The 16,724-nt window shown below is 34.2% G+C and overlaps 1 protein-coding gene across 1 annotated transcript; it reads left to right on the top strand.

The window, feature by feature from the left end:
- Positions 1-3,020: 3,020 nt before the first annotated feature.
- LOC132292318 (probably inactive leucine-rich repeat receptor-like protein kinase At5g06940) lies at positions 3,021-6,586 on the top strand. The gene is made up of 2 exons (XM_059790349.1): positions 3,021-5,395; positions 6,007-6,586. The coding sequence occupies exons 1-2, from the start codon at positions 3,106-3,108 to the stop codon at positions 6,375-6,377; spliced, it is 2,661 nt and encodes an 886-aa protein (XP_059646332.1). The 5' UTR covers positions 3,021-3,105; the 3' UTR covers positions 6,378-6,586.
- Positions 6,587-16,724: the final 10,138 nt, after the last annotated feature.

A 16,724-nucleotide genomic window follows, 5' to 3' on the forward strand; every position in this document is an offset into this window, starting at 1 on the left:
TGCAGAAGGCTGATAACTTTTTTCTTTTCACAGTAAAAGTCAAAATTTCGTAAAAATAGTCAACTGGTGTGGCTGCTGCTTGACATATTCACCCCTCCACTTTTACCCTTTTAGACTTTGCTCAGTACGAATATGCTGTCCCCGGCATCATCCCATTGGCTTGTGAATGAGGTCGGATTCCCATAGTCCCATTTGTGAAATTTCTATATATATATATATATATATATGCGCTTGGGGATTCAAATTTTGTGCTCATATCCTGTGCTACTGAGGTGGTGGTGTAATTTATCAATGCATTAATTATGTAAAAAAACATATTTATTTTACTTTTTAGTACAGTAATTGTTTAACACATTAAATTTGATTAAAATAAATAAAATTAATTAAGTTAAAAAACTCTACAACACATATTGTATACAGCAGTCCAATGGGGATCCGGGATCTTTAATTTTCTGAGTTACATGTATAGTGTATAATGTTGTGGTAAGATCGATTGGACACGAGTAACTTTATTTTATATACACACACATACATCCGGCAGTACAAGATAAAAAACTTTATTATTGTAACATGTGTCACTTTTAAAATTATTCATAAAATAAAGAATGCTAGTCATTGTCAGGATGAAATGATGAGGAGAGGGCGGTTGAGAGGCGCCTTTACAAAAACTTACTATAAGAAAATATGGTAATACTCTATCATCATCATCATTATTCATCATTAAACAAATCCCGTGATTCGTTAAAATGGTAACACAAAATATGATTGTACCATCTGCCGGCCACAAAAATAAATTTTTAGGCTTCTAACACAAGATTTCGATTGTTCATCCAAAAAGTGAATCCTATATCGTTTCAACTACAATTTGTTAGTCAAATATCATCAATGCATTCCCAACTATCTCAATTTTAACTGTAACAATGTGTACTAATAATATGTGGCGTAGTTGACAGTCATGGCGAGCTCTAATGCTTTGTTTAGTTAGAGGAATGAAAAAACAGATGGAAGAGATAAGGGGCGAAATGGATGAGATATTTCTAAGAAAGGGAGGGTGTCTTTTTCATTTTATTTTTGGTTGAATGGAATGGATAGTAAAAATGATGAATAGAATGATTCTTTTTTTTTTGTTTGGTTCGAAAAAAGAAAAAAGGAAAGGTTGGTTCTTATATTATTTTTACCAATACACCATTTTACATAAATTTATAGAAGGTAGATATTTATTTTAATTTTTTTTGAAAAGGTTAAAATTATAAATTATAAATTTATAAGTAGTTATACCTTCTTTTTCTCCTCTCTTCCCCCCAAAGTGGGCGGATAGAAAATCATAAAGAAAGAAGGGATGCTTCATTCCCCCTTATTTCCTCCCTCTCTTCCCTTTCCTCTAATCAAACATGAAAATATTTATTCTATCACTCCCCTCAATCCTTTCATCCAACCAAACATTGCAGAAGTGTTGGGCTACTCGAATCTTAGCACCTCTATGCATGTTACTTAATTTAACCCTGCACGTATTTAGGGTTGGTGCGTGTGAGAGGTATTCCCAACTATAATTTATACAATGGCCAATCAAATCAGCTGCATCATTCTCCACCGTCTGATTCACTAGTCCAGAGAGGGCCCCATAAGACCGATGGGGCAGTAGTAAATTAACGTGCAGCGCAAAAAGTGGGTATGTCTTTCGGAATTTAGGAGAGATAAAGATAGGGAATAGCCGTAATTTAAGTAAATTGTACATAAGAAAGTGACCGCACAGTGAGTTTCTCAACACTGTGTGGGTCAAATTTGCAGAGCATCTGTATATGAAAAAATACAGTATAGGAGGACAGCAGCATCTATTGGAGGCTTCACAGTGGTACAGACTACAGCCTTGTTGAAAACTGTTCCCCACGTTGGCACGTGCCAAGGAGACTCTTGTTCTCTCTCTTGACTTCTCAGTCTCTTCTCTTGTCATCACTCTCTATACCAGTCACGGGGTGCTCTCTCTCACTCTGTCAACTCTCCTTCCCTTAAATGAATTCAATCATTTGCTATATGTTTTTTTTCCCCTTTATTTTTAGTGTCACGATCGGTTGCAATTTGTATAAATGTTTACCACTCTACAAATTAATGTTTTAATATATATATTTTATTATTATTTTTGCTCGCAGTTTTTTCTTTTTTAGACAAGGTGTTCATACATATCTCTCTCCCTCCACACATGATATGATGGGGATATCACGTTTAGTGGTCGCTCTCACTCCTAACTTGAAAATTATTCTCAGGATTAAAAAAAGAAAAACAGAGTTCGATGGTCACTAGTCACTGCTACTATTTGGTTCAAAAAAAAGTGGGGTGGCTTAGATATATACAGATCTATGCATGTCATATTATACTGTAGCCTGTTACCCTTTGAATAAGGTGTCTCTATTTTGGTTGGTGGAAGGTCAATTCCTCATATCCCCATGCTTCACTGTTTCTTAGGATTCTCTCTGTGTATTGACATCACATTTTTTTATTTTTATTTTTTAGCAATTAGTCTTAGACATCTCTTGATGACAAATGACCTTCAATTATTTAAAAGAAAAACAAATTGTACTGTATAATTTTTAAAAAATTAATAAATTTTTTTTTGTGTTGGGAATTACTCAAAACAGTACTCCCTCTGTTCCAAAATACATGTTTTGTATGGAGAATTTAACTTTTTACGGTAGTGAAATTTTAATAATTTTTTATTATATTAATAAAAATAAAGTTTCAAATATTCTCTTATTAAAAGACAAAATAATATTTCGTAATTAGTGAACTTATTTATTTAAAAAGATAATTTGAAAACGTTATAAAAAATAGTACATTTAAATTTTGAATTGGACGTAATTTTTAAGACATTCCAAATTAAAAATATAAACAAGTATTTTGGGAGTAAGAGAATTATGCAATTTCACAATTTTTTACATAACTCTGAGGACACAGTGTTTTTTTCAACCCCATCAAAAATTAGCCGTCCATTGTCTTTTAAGTCAAACTCTCTAAAGTGACAGTGTGGCTCTCCCTTCCTTCAGAAATAGTATATAGAAAAGATTGAAACTACTTGCTAACACAACCTAGCTCTCAGAGTCTTGTCCTCCAATGGCGACAACTAGGACATATCCATTGCTTCTCTCTCTAACCCTCTCTCTCTTCATTCTTACCTCTGCTTCATCTGAAGCAGACATCCTTCTCACCTTCAAGGCCTCCATTGAAGACCCTATGAACTATCTCTCAAGCTGGTCTAACACCACATCCACCCATCACTGTAACTGGACTGGAGTCACTTGCACTACTGCACTTCCTCTCTCTGTATCTTCTCTCAATCTTCAAAACCTCAACCTCTCTGGTGAAATCTCACCTTCCATTTGTCAACTTCCTACCCTCACCCATCTCAACCTTGCTGACAATCTCTTCAACCAACCCATTCCTCTCCATCTCTCACAATGTAGTTCTCTGGAGACTTTGAATCTCAGTAACAATCTCATTTGGGGCACAATTCCAGATCAGATTTCCAAGTTTCGGTCATTGAGAGTCCTTGATTTGAGCAGGAATCATGTTGAAGGAACGATCCCAGAAGGCATTGGCTCATTGATTAACCTTCAAGTTCTCAACTTGGGAAGCAACTTGCTTTCAGGTAGTGTCCCTTTGATTTTTGGCAACTTCACTGAGCTTTTAGTGCTTGATTTGTCTCAAAATTCATTCCTGGTGAGTGAGATTCCAAGTGATATTGGTAAGCTTGATAAGCTTGAGCAGCTTTTGTTACAAAGCTCTGGTTTTTATGGTTCAATTCCTGACACTTTTGTGGGTTTGGTTGGTTTGGCCACTTTAGACCTTTCTCAAAACAATCTAACTGGTTGGATGCCCCAGACACTTGGGCTGTCCCTCACAAATTTGGTGTCTTTTGATGTTTCACAGAACAAGCTTTCGGGGTCATTTCCAAATGGTATTTGTAATGCTAAAGGCCTTATAAGCCTCAGCCTCCATACAAATTTCTTCAACAGTTCAGTGCCCAAGAAATCTATCAACCAATGCTTGAATCTTGAGAGGTTTCAGGTTCAGAACAATGTGTTCTCAGGAGATTTCCCAAATGGGTTATGGTCATTACCCAAAATCAAGCTCATCAGAGCCGAAAACAACAGATTTTCCGGAGAAATTCCTGATTCCATGTCAATGGCTGCTCATTTGGAGCAAGTCCAGATAGATAACAATATCTTTACTGGTAAAATTCCTCTGGGTTTTGGGAATGTTAAGAGTTTGTATAGATTCTCTGCGTCTCTCAATGGTTTCTATGGCGAACTTCCTCATAATTTCTGCGATTCGCCCATTATGAGTATCGTTAATCTCTCCCATAATTCGCTTTCTGGTCGAATTCCAGAGCTGAAGAAATGCAAGAAACTAGTCTCATTGTCTTTGGCGGATAACAGTTTTACTGGTGAAATCCCAGTTTCACTTGCTGAATTGCCTGTTCTAACTTATCTTGATCTGTCCAAAAATAACCTCACTGGCTCAATCCCACTCGAGCTTCAAGACTTGAAGCTTGCTCTCTTTAATGTATCCTTCAACCAGCTTTCTGGCAGAGTTCCATTCTCTCTCATCTCAGGCCTCCCGGCTTCATTTTTGCAAGGAAATCCAGGCTTGTGTGGCCCGGGATTGCCCAATTCTTGTTCTGATGACAATTCCCAGCACAAAATGGTCGGTCTGTCAAAATTGACTTGTGCCCTGATCTCTATAGCTTTAGCAGTTGGAATTCTGACTATTGCTTTTGGCTTTTACGTGCTGCGTCGCTCTTCCAAGCTGAAATCCCAGATGGGTATTTGGCATTCGGTTTTCTTCTATCCTCTCAGAATCACTGAACATGATTTGATTACGGCAATGGATGAGAAAAGTGCTGTAGGAAGTGGTGGATCAGTTTTTGGTAGAGTTTACATTGTAAGCTTACCGAGTGGGGAACTTGTTGCTGTGAAGAAGGTGCCCAATTTTGGGAACCAATCTTCGAAATCTTTGAAGGCTGAGATCAAGACACTGGCCAAGATAAGGCACAAGAACATCACTAAAATTCTGGGCTTTTGCCATTCTGATGATTCAATCTTTCTGATATACGAATTTCTACCAAAGGGGAGCTTAGGAGATTTAATTTGCAGACCAGATTTTAAGTTGCCTTGGAGTGTTAGATTGAGGATTGCCATTGGAGTTGCTCAAGGATTAGCATATCTTCACAAGGATTATGTTCCACATATGATTCACAGAAACGTGAAATCAAATAATATTCTTCTGGATGCCGATTTTGGACCAAAACTCACGGACTTTGCTTTTGATCGGATTGTGGGAGAAACTGCATTTCAGTCATCCTTGGCATCAGAATCTGCAGTTTCCTGTTACGTGGCACCAGGTGTGTAATCTTTTGTCATATTTAAAACCAAAATTGATAGCTATTCTTGGCTTTTTAATTATGCAGGCATATTTGCTAAGTAAATCTCCTCTAGTTGATGTCACAAACTGATATTTCAATGTTCAGATAAACAAGTTTCCTTAAAACTGACATTGTTGATATCGGTCTACTACTAGGGTGTGTTTGGAGGCAATGTTGAGTAAGAATGACTCCTTATTGTCCATAGCATGCTATGATGCTATGGTTGTTATCTACTGGTTCTGAATTGCAGTTAAAATTTGGGTCTTTAACTACTCAAATGGTTCTACTAACTTGTATTCTCACTGAAGGTCTCAAGCAGCCATTTCCAAACCGAAAAAAGGAAAAAGGAACTCTTGAATAATCCTTGTTAAAAGTCTCCTAAATTGGGTGGTACTGATACTTGGTCAGCAACAAAACGAGAACTTTTTAAAAAATGGGATGAGAAGAAGAAGTTTCTGTAGAAATTTGCTATGATGGCTACCGCTAAACTTTAATTGAATCTTCACAATAAACAATGAGTTCCAACCTTGATGCTGTAGAATTCAATGTCATCTCAAAATATCTTATTAGCATTGTTGTTTTGATTGCAGAATATGGATACAGTAAAAAAGCTACTGAACAAATGGATGCATACAGCTTTGGTGTGGTCTTACTAGAGCTTGTGACAGGCCGGCAAGCTGAACAAATGGAATCAGAGGATTCTCTTGATGTCGTGAAGTGGGTTCGTAGGAAAATCAACATATCGAATGGAGCATTGCAAGTTCTTGATTCAAAGATATCGAACTCTTCTCAACAAGAGATGTTGGCAACTCTTGAAATTGCTCTCCGTTGCACTTCTGTAATGCCAGAGAGACGGCCATCAATGCCTGAAGTTGTGAGGGCACTTCAGTCCCTCGAATTGAAAACCAGCCTTACAAATGTAGAGTTCTCTACATCTGATGAGTTTTCAGTTCCCATCTGAACTTTGCACATGATTATCCATTTCACTTTCTGTAAATTTAACTTTATTTCACAAGGGTTTTTTTTGGGGTATCCATTTTTTTTTTCTGAAGGAAATGGTGTTTGGCTAGGTAAAAGAATATATGCTTGGAAATACTTTTCTTGTCTGTCCGCTGGAATGAGATTTTGAGAATTTGATTAATATAGTACAAAGTTTTTACCATTTCAACACCTGGTAGACTTGAACTTTGCAGTTATCCTGTAGTTTAACTGCAATTTTGTTGTGTCCACATTGTTCTAGGTAACAAGGTTAGCAATCTCTTTACCACTACAAGGAAAATCCAATTAGTGTTGGGAAACCTAAAATGCTAGTTTTAACACTACCTGGTTTATATCTGTTGGATCTGCAGAATTTTACTGAAACTATAATGAATTAGATCATGTCTAATTGTATTTTCGGGGGCTACAAGAGTGCAGGTTTAAAGGTATGGTCTGGTTCACCAGTTTTGGTAGCAATAGCAATACATACTTCAATTTGCTATCTAGAGGTTAGTATATACTATATATAAGTACCTAATATACATATATATATGTATACATATTTTCAAATATACTCGCATACACCTTTTTGTACCAACCTAAATACATCCGAATAAGAATGTTTATCACTTTATATTAGTGTTTGTATACTTATACTAGTGCTTATTGTGTATTTTTATGGATTGATAAATTATTTTATTTCAAATTAAAAGTAATAACAGTAATAAGAAGAGAAGAGCGGTATATATAAACTTTGAGACTAGTATATATGCTGTGATCTGTTCTATTGATGGACCAAACACAAACAGCATGTAACCAGATGCAATTTTTTTTTTTTTAAATAAACTTGTAACCAGACATAATGAAGAATCGGGTTTCTGAGTGGGCCAAGGGGCCCAGATCCATGAATAAGTAGCCGTTAAATCAATTTGATGGACCGCATTCGCACTAGTACACCAACCTGTTTGATAGGAGTTGAGGAGGGAAGAGATTAAGATTCGAGCTTCAAAAACCATGAAATTCAACCACGTTTATCTTTTTGATTCTCCCTCTATGTCTCTATGTATGTATTTTTTTTGTTGACTTTCTTGTTCTGGATTTGCGACGGAGCCAAAGAGAGCACAGAAACAAATGAGAGCAAATGAAACAAGTTTATCTATCATTAAGATTCAACATGTGTAGCTGTGAATCATCTTAATTTCTTTTTGGTGTTAGGGTATTGAGGTTAATTTTGATGGTTTTTTATGCAACCAAGGTGTCATTTGTCCAGTACAGATTTTGTGCTTCCGAACACTCTCACAGTTCTAATTTAAGTACAGTATTTTGTAATACTTAACAAGTAAAAAGGGTATGGTAATAAATTCAATAAAATAGTATTTTTCTACTTTCTATTTTGCCTTTTTCTGATAAGAATATTGTCCTTTTATTTATTTTTTTTTACAATTTATTTAAACTATAAATGACGGTGTTTTATAATTATGTTGGTTGTTAGGTATTTAATTCGTGTTTTGGAATTAAAATTAGCCGAATATAGTATGAGGTATTACATTTGGGAGATCAGGATCCGATGAAGTTTTAGTATGAAAAGAGAAAATTATACATCTCAAACTTTGTTTATTATACATCTCAAACTTTGTTTACCCCCTCCACATTTTGTAATAAACCTTTTCAAGAGGCGATCATCTTTATCAAAATGATTCTAATGTTATGGATTTATAAGTAAATACTTGGAGTTATGGATTTAAAACTCAAGCGAGTTTCAAAACTTGTAATGTAGCTCATTTTGCTTGCAAGTTGAGTAAGCAAAACAAAGTTTATGTGATAGAAAACTGTGTGGACGCTTAGTTACTTGTTGAGGAACAAATGGGATTTCATTGCTATTTATAGTTCATGGCTTAACAGCGAATGACTATGATTTATCCACGTGTCCACAATTTAATGCTGGGAGTATGGTAAAATTAGGTTCTACAATGCTTAAAAAAATAATAATAATAACCATAGAAGTCTAGACACATTTTAGAGAATTTTATAAAATAAATAAATAAATTGTACTAATTTTAGAGTGTTCTAGCCTTCGTTCTCATTTCACCATTCGTTGTGCACTTGCTTGACATTTGCGTGGTATAACCTTTCATGACGGGGTGTAGTGACAGAGCCCCAAATGATTTGACTGGGCCGCCTTGAATCATAATAAGTTTTAAAAATTAAAAAAAAAAATAAAAAGAATTTTAACTTAATAAATATCTTCATATAAAAATACTTGTACTTCCATTTCAAATATTTTTTTTAAGTACTTTGATTTTGTTGCTAGACCAAAATGATGATTGAACAGTTGTCAATCCATATTTAAGAAGTTTTGTATCTCAATAAAAAATGAATAGATTTGAAAAATAATACTGCATAGTAAACAATTTTAGAGAGAGGTAAAAGAGGTACATGCCCTAATCTCTTCCATGTGCATATATTTAAATAAAAACACACATATATTTAGGTTGGTATAGCTGTATAAAACTTCATTAACCTTTTTCTAAAAGCACTTGCTCCCTCTTCTCAAATAAATAATAATTTGATAAGTGCAACACACAAAAAAAATATGGGTCAATTAATCTTAAATTTTGAATAGTAACTTTATATTAGTGTTTGTATACTATTATTTATTGTGTATTTTTAAGAATTGGTAAATTATTTTATTTCAAATGAAGAAGAAAAAAAAAAAAGCTTAAGTAGAGAAGATCGGCAGTATCTGAATTAAACAATTTCATAGTAGCATATAATGATCTATTTTCTTGATGGACCAAAATGCAGACAGGATGAAAAAAAATTAAAAAACAAACTGGTAACCAGACATAATGCGGCATGAGCCGCGAGTGTGCCGCCCTAGCTTGGCAAATAAAAAAAAAAAAAGCAGACATAGTGAAGAAATGAGTTTCTGAGTGGGCCAAGGTGTAGGCCAGATCCACGAATTTGTAGCCGTATTGGCCCCCTTCTTATTTGAATTTTTAACTAACCGACTCTAAATGCTAGACTATCATGGGCTTAGGCCCATATAACATATCTCGTGGTCAACACCAAAGGTCCAAAACTCTATCTACTTTTGTTAGTTGTGACTTGTATATATATAGTCAATGAGACACAAATAAAATAAAATTGGGAAAATTATATTTTTGTGACCAAAATTAAACATAATTGCTATATAATGACTTTAAAGTCAATAAAAGGTGAATAGTGACCAATCTTGAAACTTAATTGATATTAAGTGACCATTTAAGGATAATTTGGTTAAAAACACTTAAAAGTTTAATAAACATTTTAAAAATAAATTTTAGATGACAAAATTGTCATCCAATATAAATAATAAGTCATTAAATTCATCCTCCTCCTACTCTCTCTCTCTCTCTCTAATCCAACGTTTTCTTTTTTTCCTTTATAGTTTATAATTTACCAATTTAAAAAATTAAGATTTAATTACCAACATTATCTTTTTTTCACCCTTTGTCTATTTTTCAAGGCTCTCAACCATCTAATATTTTCCTTTTTAGTTTACAATTAACCAATTTAAAAAATTAAAATTTCTTTATCAACATTATCTCTTTCCAATCATTTATTTATTTTTCAAGACTCTCCAACATGAGCGCTCATAACATTTACAGTGGCAAATCATACTTTTGAAACACCCTTTAACAGTTAGTAAAATTATGAAATTAATCAACAATAGTCATTATTTCTTGAACTAGAACTAAGTAGTATTAAAAATTCTTAAAAATTACAATCTTATATCTTAAGGAAGATCTCTCAGACAAATCAACTCGTAAAGTATAATAATTATACCTTGAAAACAATGAATTAGAAGAAAATTTACAATTTTCTCGTTATGTCTCTTAGAATCTTGAAGAAAATGATGTATAATATCCATCATCAGTTCTTTCCCATCTTGATCTTCTCTTCAGAGACTCACCCTAGTTGTCTTTTTGTTAGTCAATTTAAGTAAGTATTTATTTAGGTTAATGTAGAGGGTAAATTTGTCTACTTACATAATAATATATTATAAGAAGGCTATTTAGATAATAAACCATCAAATGGTCACTTAATATCAATTAAGTTTCAAAATTGGTCACTATTCACCTTTTCTTGACTTTAAGGTCACTATATAGTAATTATGTTTAATTTTGGTCACCAAAATATAATTTTTCCATAAATTTAATTGAACGGCTGAAGTTCTCCCAAATAATAATGTAAAAAGCCTTCAACTTTAATTATGACAAAATTAATTAGTAGTGAGTGGGCCGTAATATCTAAATATAGAAAATTCGATATTAACCGTGTACATAACCCTAAAGCATTTATTGCTTAATGTATACGTGGGTAAAATTTCCATTTCAAAAACTACATTGCTTTCAAATTAAGAAGAAAATTTGTTTGACGTCTGTAGGTTATATATATATATATATATATATATGTTAAAAAGTTGGTTAGCATGTGACCAAACTTTCATTAACTTTCTATTAATTACATGAAACTAACCATCTCACCATATTAGCGAAATCTCTATCAAAATCATTATAGTATTATGTCTTTGTGCGTGCGTGTATGTATGTGTGCGTGTGAGAGTGAGAGAGAGAGAGAGAATTTGGTCAATTTTCCATATCTGGTTAGCAATAGAACACTAAGCTGTCTCCTCTAACCAAATTATAGTCCTCTATTTGTAGCTGTTGATACAAATATTTTTGTTGTAGCGCATTGTTATCATCATCGCTTGTGCAATGGAGAGAGTTTGCATTGCCCTCCTCATATTTAGTTTGTTTTTGCTGCTCACTTTTCTGGTTTCTAGCGTTCGATGAATGTAAGCTTAGGAAGGACACATGAAGATCTTGTTGCTGCCTCTAAACTGCTCCTCCATTCATCACTCGATCTATGCTTTTGGATAAGAAGGTAACATATATATATATATATATATATATAGTTTGATTTTGTATTTAGTAAAGGTTCGTGTTGACAATCACTGATGATTGTGATGGAAATGATGAGCAAGCAATAGCAAATAGACACACGTCTTGTAACAATGTCGTTAGATTGAATTTTCAAGCATCTTTTTACCCATTATTATATGATAATATCTGGTTGGTGTCAGAAACTAGTTAACTTGTCCAAGGGCTTACACACACAAATTATTTATCCATTGTCCATTTCTTTTTCCTTTTTTCGGTTTGGTCATTCAGTTTAATTTGGCATTTTGAAAAGCATTTTCATTCCATAAAAGAGCACAACAATAAAGCATATACATAGGAAAAATTACACATAAGTAAAGTTAGGAGCCATAAATAAGAAATCGAACAGTTTTGAAAGTTAATTTTCTATTTTGATTGAATTAAGTAAAATAATTACAAATACATCAATATTTAGTCATCAGGTCCAAAATATCCTCACACTCTTATTTCAAAATACCAAAATATCCTCCTTAAAATTATATAATTTCAATATACTAAAATAGATAATTAAAAATTAGTTTGACGTGAATGATAATTCTCTATCACTTACCTTCCTCGTCACCAACGTCCAGGACATCACCCACCTCACAGGTTTTCTAAGTACCCCTCCCTCTGTCTCTTCACACACACACATAAATATAAATATGTATTTTTTTTTCCAGTAATTTCAGATCTAGGACTCTGTAGGCTTTAGAAGTATATTATAGCTTATGAATTTAGGGTTCTTGCAGAGGTTTATCAATTTGGCATCTCAAAATTTATAGTGATTTTTTATAATTGATTGAGGAAGGAACAACTAGAAACCTCTAGACAACAAAAAAGAAAGGCATGTGGATATTTCAATACTTCATCACCCTACTGCTAGGATATGAAATCCTCAATAAATCCCATTATAGTTTTGACATCTTCTAATATATTAACAATAATAATAGATTCTTTTAGGTAACGATAGAAAAATCTTCTATGCGATACATCATCACTGCCATAATAAGCTTGTAGAGCTTCCATTTTCAACTCTTCCATTCAGATGAGATGACATCAATTCCAAAGGGCAATCCAATGCCGATGGACGGCGAGGAGAAGAGATAAGAATTTTTATTTGCTACTTAAACTAATTTTTAATTATTTATTTTAATATTTGAAATTAGATAATTTTAAAAAGGATATTTTTGTATTTTGTAATAAGAGTGTGAGGACATTTCAGACCTTAGCAATAATTCTTAATTCATTTGTAATTATTTTGTTTAATTCATTCATTCAATGTGAAAAATTAACTTTTAAAATTGATTAATTTGTTATTTAAATCTCTTGATCTTACTTATTTGTAGTTTTCCCTACTATATAAGCAGCAATATTTCCAATAAACACTTTAATTAGTTTGGTTACTCAAACTTTCTTTTTTTACTGTCCAAAAAAATTGGATGTGACGACGGGAATTCCAATGGTGTAAACCTTGATTCAACCCAGAAAAAAAGACTACATTTTTTTTTCAATAGATTCATCTTTCAATTCACTTGCTTTCAAGCCAACTAACTTTGGCCTTTTTTTCACAAAATCATGAAAACTGATCCTAACATAATTCGTCATAGATTGAATTTCGATCATTATCTAACCAGGCAAATTGAGACATGCATGTGCAACTCCACACACACACACACAGACACATCTAATATATACATATATATATATAGAGAGAGAGAGAGAGAGAGAGGCGTGTTTATTTTTATCACACTAGTATCCGACTCTCATTTTTGAAATTCAATTTTGCAGGGAAATCTGTCACTCTCAACAGAGTAAATAAATGAAAATGTCTTCTATCAACTCAAATGACAAATTATGTTTTCCTCTCTCATCTTCAACATATACCTTACCAGTTCATGTCAATACTTGTGATCAGCCTCATAATTCTTATCTCAGCTTGTTATATGAAGACATTAGTTGTGAACCATTCCAGTTCACCCAAGGACTGTCCACTACCATGAAGTCACATTGTGTCACTAAGCATTATGCTTGCTTAGACCCTCTAAGCAACTTCTCTGATCTTGGTGAAATTTCAGGGCAATCAATCAATAACCCTCCACAATATTGTGAGCCTTCATATCAAAATGCCTTACAAGTTCCTTTTGACAATTCCCGAGAGGAAGATGACTACTATTCACTGTCATCGTCTATAGTGTCGATGCCAAACCACCATGGTTCCGTCGGCAATACAAGTGCCACTGAAGGTTATAAGGATACAGAAACCCTAAGCAACTCCTCTAAAGTAGATGAAACTTCAGTTGAATCAACTAAGGGTCCTTTAGTACTACTGTGTGAGAATTCACATCAGAATGCTTTCGAAGTTCCCTATAACAATCCCCGAGACGATGATAACTATTCACTGTCAGCAGTAGTGTCAAGGGAAAGCAATATTTGTGGTTCTATTGGCAGCACAAGTGGAGGAAATAGAATAAGCAACACTAAAAGGAACCCTAGAAATCATCAACTGACTATGCAGATAAATCCAGAACTTACTAGGTTGGTGTCTCCTCTTCTCTCCTCATTTTCACCATCATTGCAAAAAAATTCAATCAAATAGCATTTACTATTAATGTGTCTTTGTGACTAGTTATAAAGGAAGAGATGGTGAAAATAATGGTGATGGGTCGGCCGGAGGACGTGTTGCAGAGCGCCACCAAGCACCCCGTCTAAAGCATTATCGGTCATATTCACAGAAAAGCTCAAAGTTCCGAGGAGTCTGTAGGCATGTTTCCGTCTTTTCAGCTATTAGTATGTTCCGTCTTTTTTTCTTTTTCTTTTTCCCCTTTTGACTGATATAATATTGATGCAGGTACGAGGGACATTATGAAGCATTTTTATGGTACAAACCTGATCCACAAATAAAAGGAAAAACAGGTCACCAAGATTTCTAGACCTTAAACCTCTATAAATATATATGCTCAGATGTGTTTTTTGATTCATTATTGTGATTTACTAATTCTTTTCTTTTCCAAACATGGTTCACTACTCTTTGCTTCCCATCTTGCAGTTTACATTGGTAAGTGAATCTATACACTTCCAGAATTTAAGTTATTGATCTTTTACCAAACAAAGAAAAACAAAATGACTTTTTTATTTTATTCCCCACCCCCAAATAGGTATGTAAACTCACACGCACACACCTGCCCTTCCAGTGAACCCCAAAACCTCCTCTTTGGGGAGGAGGAGGTCATACCTCTCGAGTTTCAAGTCAAGGCTTTGGTGGTCAAAAAAAGGTCAACTAACCTATGAAATGTCATCATATTATATAAAAACTAATGAATCTATATTTTTTTGAATATTTATTTATTTTACCATTTAATAACTCATAATCAACTCTACTTATTAGTCAGTGGATGAACATACCTCATTCTCTCAAAAAGCAAAATATCACACACAAATCACAGTAAACGAACTGATATATATATATATATAGCCATGATATTACACATGAAGCACGAGAGTGGCAGCGCCTCCCCGTAAAGAACAAGATTCTCCACCTGAAAGCACATATAGCACCATGCTTCTTTTCCCATGTCCAACTCAATGTTACTAATTTTGCATCATAATTTCTCCTATAATTTTTAAACAGGGGCTAGTGCCAATAACTTATATATATATATATAATTTTTATTATGTGAATGTAGTGGCAGTACCTTCTCTCAACATATTCCTCTCTCTCTCTCTCTCTCTCTCCTTTTTTTCTTTTCATCTCTGCCAGGAGGATTCACTTACGAAGAGGAAGCTGCCAGGGCTTACGATTTGGCAGCTATAAAGGTTTCGGGGGACTCAATAACAACAAATTTTCCTGTATGTTCTCTTTCATTCACTCATTTTTATCCTTCCGTCAGCACTCAACGTACTGCAATAACATTTTTCATTTGACTGCTAAATTTCTCTTAACATTTCTATTGTTGCAGCTAAAGGATTATGAGAATGAAATAAAGGAGATGAAGAACATGACAAGAGATGAATATCTGATCAGCCTTAGAAGGTAATGTTTCAATTAATGAAGGATGTGTCCATATGCACATTTCTATTGTTGGAACTCCATCAGTGTGGAAGGCAGTAAATAATGTATAGAAGACTTGGAAGTAATATAACATGGATTCTTAGAAGTTGTTGCAGGGATGTGACAGGGTGGAACTAAATCAAATGCTAGGGAAAAGGATCCAATGTCCAGGGTGCCAAACATGATGCATGATTTCATTTCAATAAATCATCAATTTTGACATTCAGTGTTCTTCACTCATTTCAATTCTTTGAATTCTAAGCAAGCTTCACTAATGACTTGGATTGTCCAAATGTGTTCTCATAATCAGTAATTCTTTTAAAAAAAATGGAATATATATTAACTACAGTTCAAACTTGTCGATTAATTTCAGGAAGAGTAAAGGCTTCTCCAAGGGAGTCTCTGCTTATCGTGGAGTTTCTAGGTAGTGCCTCTCTCTTCATAATGTCTATACATAAATAAATACACTTCCACCCGTTCTCTGTAAAAATTCCTACTTCTCACTTCTGCTTCCCAGTACAAATTTGGTAACAGAGTATTATCCATTGAACAGCCATTCGCTCACTCTTTCCATGTACAGGCTCTCAAGAAGGAATTCTAGCTATAAGAAATGGCAAGCTAGGTTAGGGGCAGGCCGGGGTTTGAAAGGTATTCACTTGGGACTTTTTGGTAAGTATAATTTTGACTATTGAATTGCACTTTTAGTATGATCATGATCATCACATATACATACACTTATATATATATATATATATGTTCATCACTTCTCAGATTTGATTAAAGTACAGACTCCATGCTTCTCTTTAAACACATACCAAACCCTAAAATGCATGCTAATAACATTCCATGCTAAAAGGATAAAGGAAATTTATCCCTTTTTCATTTGATATAACCATATAGATACAGAAGAAGCAGCAGCACAGGCCTATGACATTGCCGCCATTAGGTTAAAAGGCAAGGGTGCCATTACTAATTTTGATCTGAGAGACTACGACATTGAAAGCATTTACGAGAGCAAAAGGCTGCCAATTGGTGAAGGCGCTTCAAAAACACTAACGAAAAATTCAGTGGGTGATGTAATTTTCAGACAGAGAGATGTAAAGAAAGCTCCCATTCTCAGCTGCCAATATGGCAACTCTCAGGCCAACCCACAGATGCAATCCCTACCAACCTCGAACTACCAATGCCCAAGCTCCTCCTGTCTTCAGGACTACCAAAACCCTAAGTTTCAAACCAACCCTACCATTCTTCATGAGCTCCCTGGCACTGGAAGTGGACTGGAAACCAATAGTAAATTGAGAGGTAGCTTAAATGG

The sequence above is a fragment of the Cornus florida genome, unplaced genomic scaffold (assembly GCF_030987335.1).
Source record: "Cornus florida cultivar Cherokee Brave unplaced genomic scaffold, ASM3098733v1 CherokeeBrave_3.0.0_Hap2_Chr02, whole genome shotgun sequence".
NCBI lineage: Eukaryota > Viridiplantae > Streptophyta > Magnoliopsida > Cornales > Cornaceae > Cornus > Cornus florida.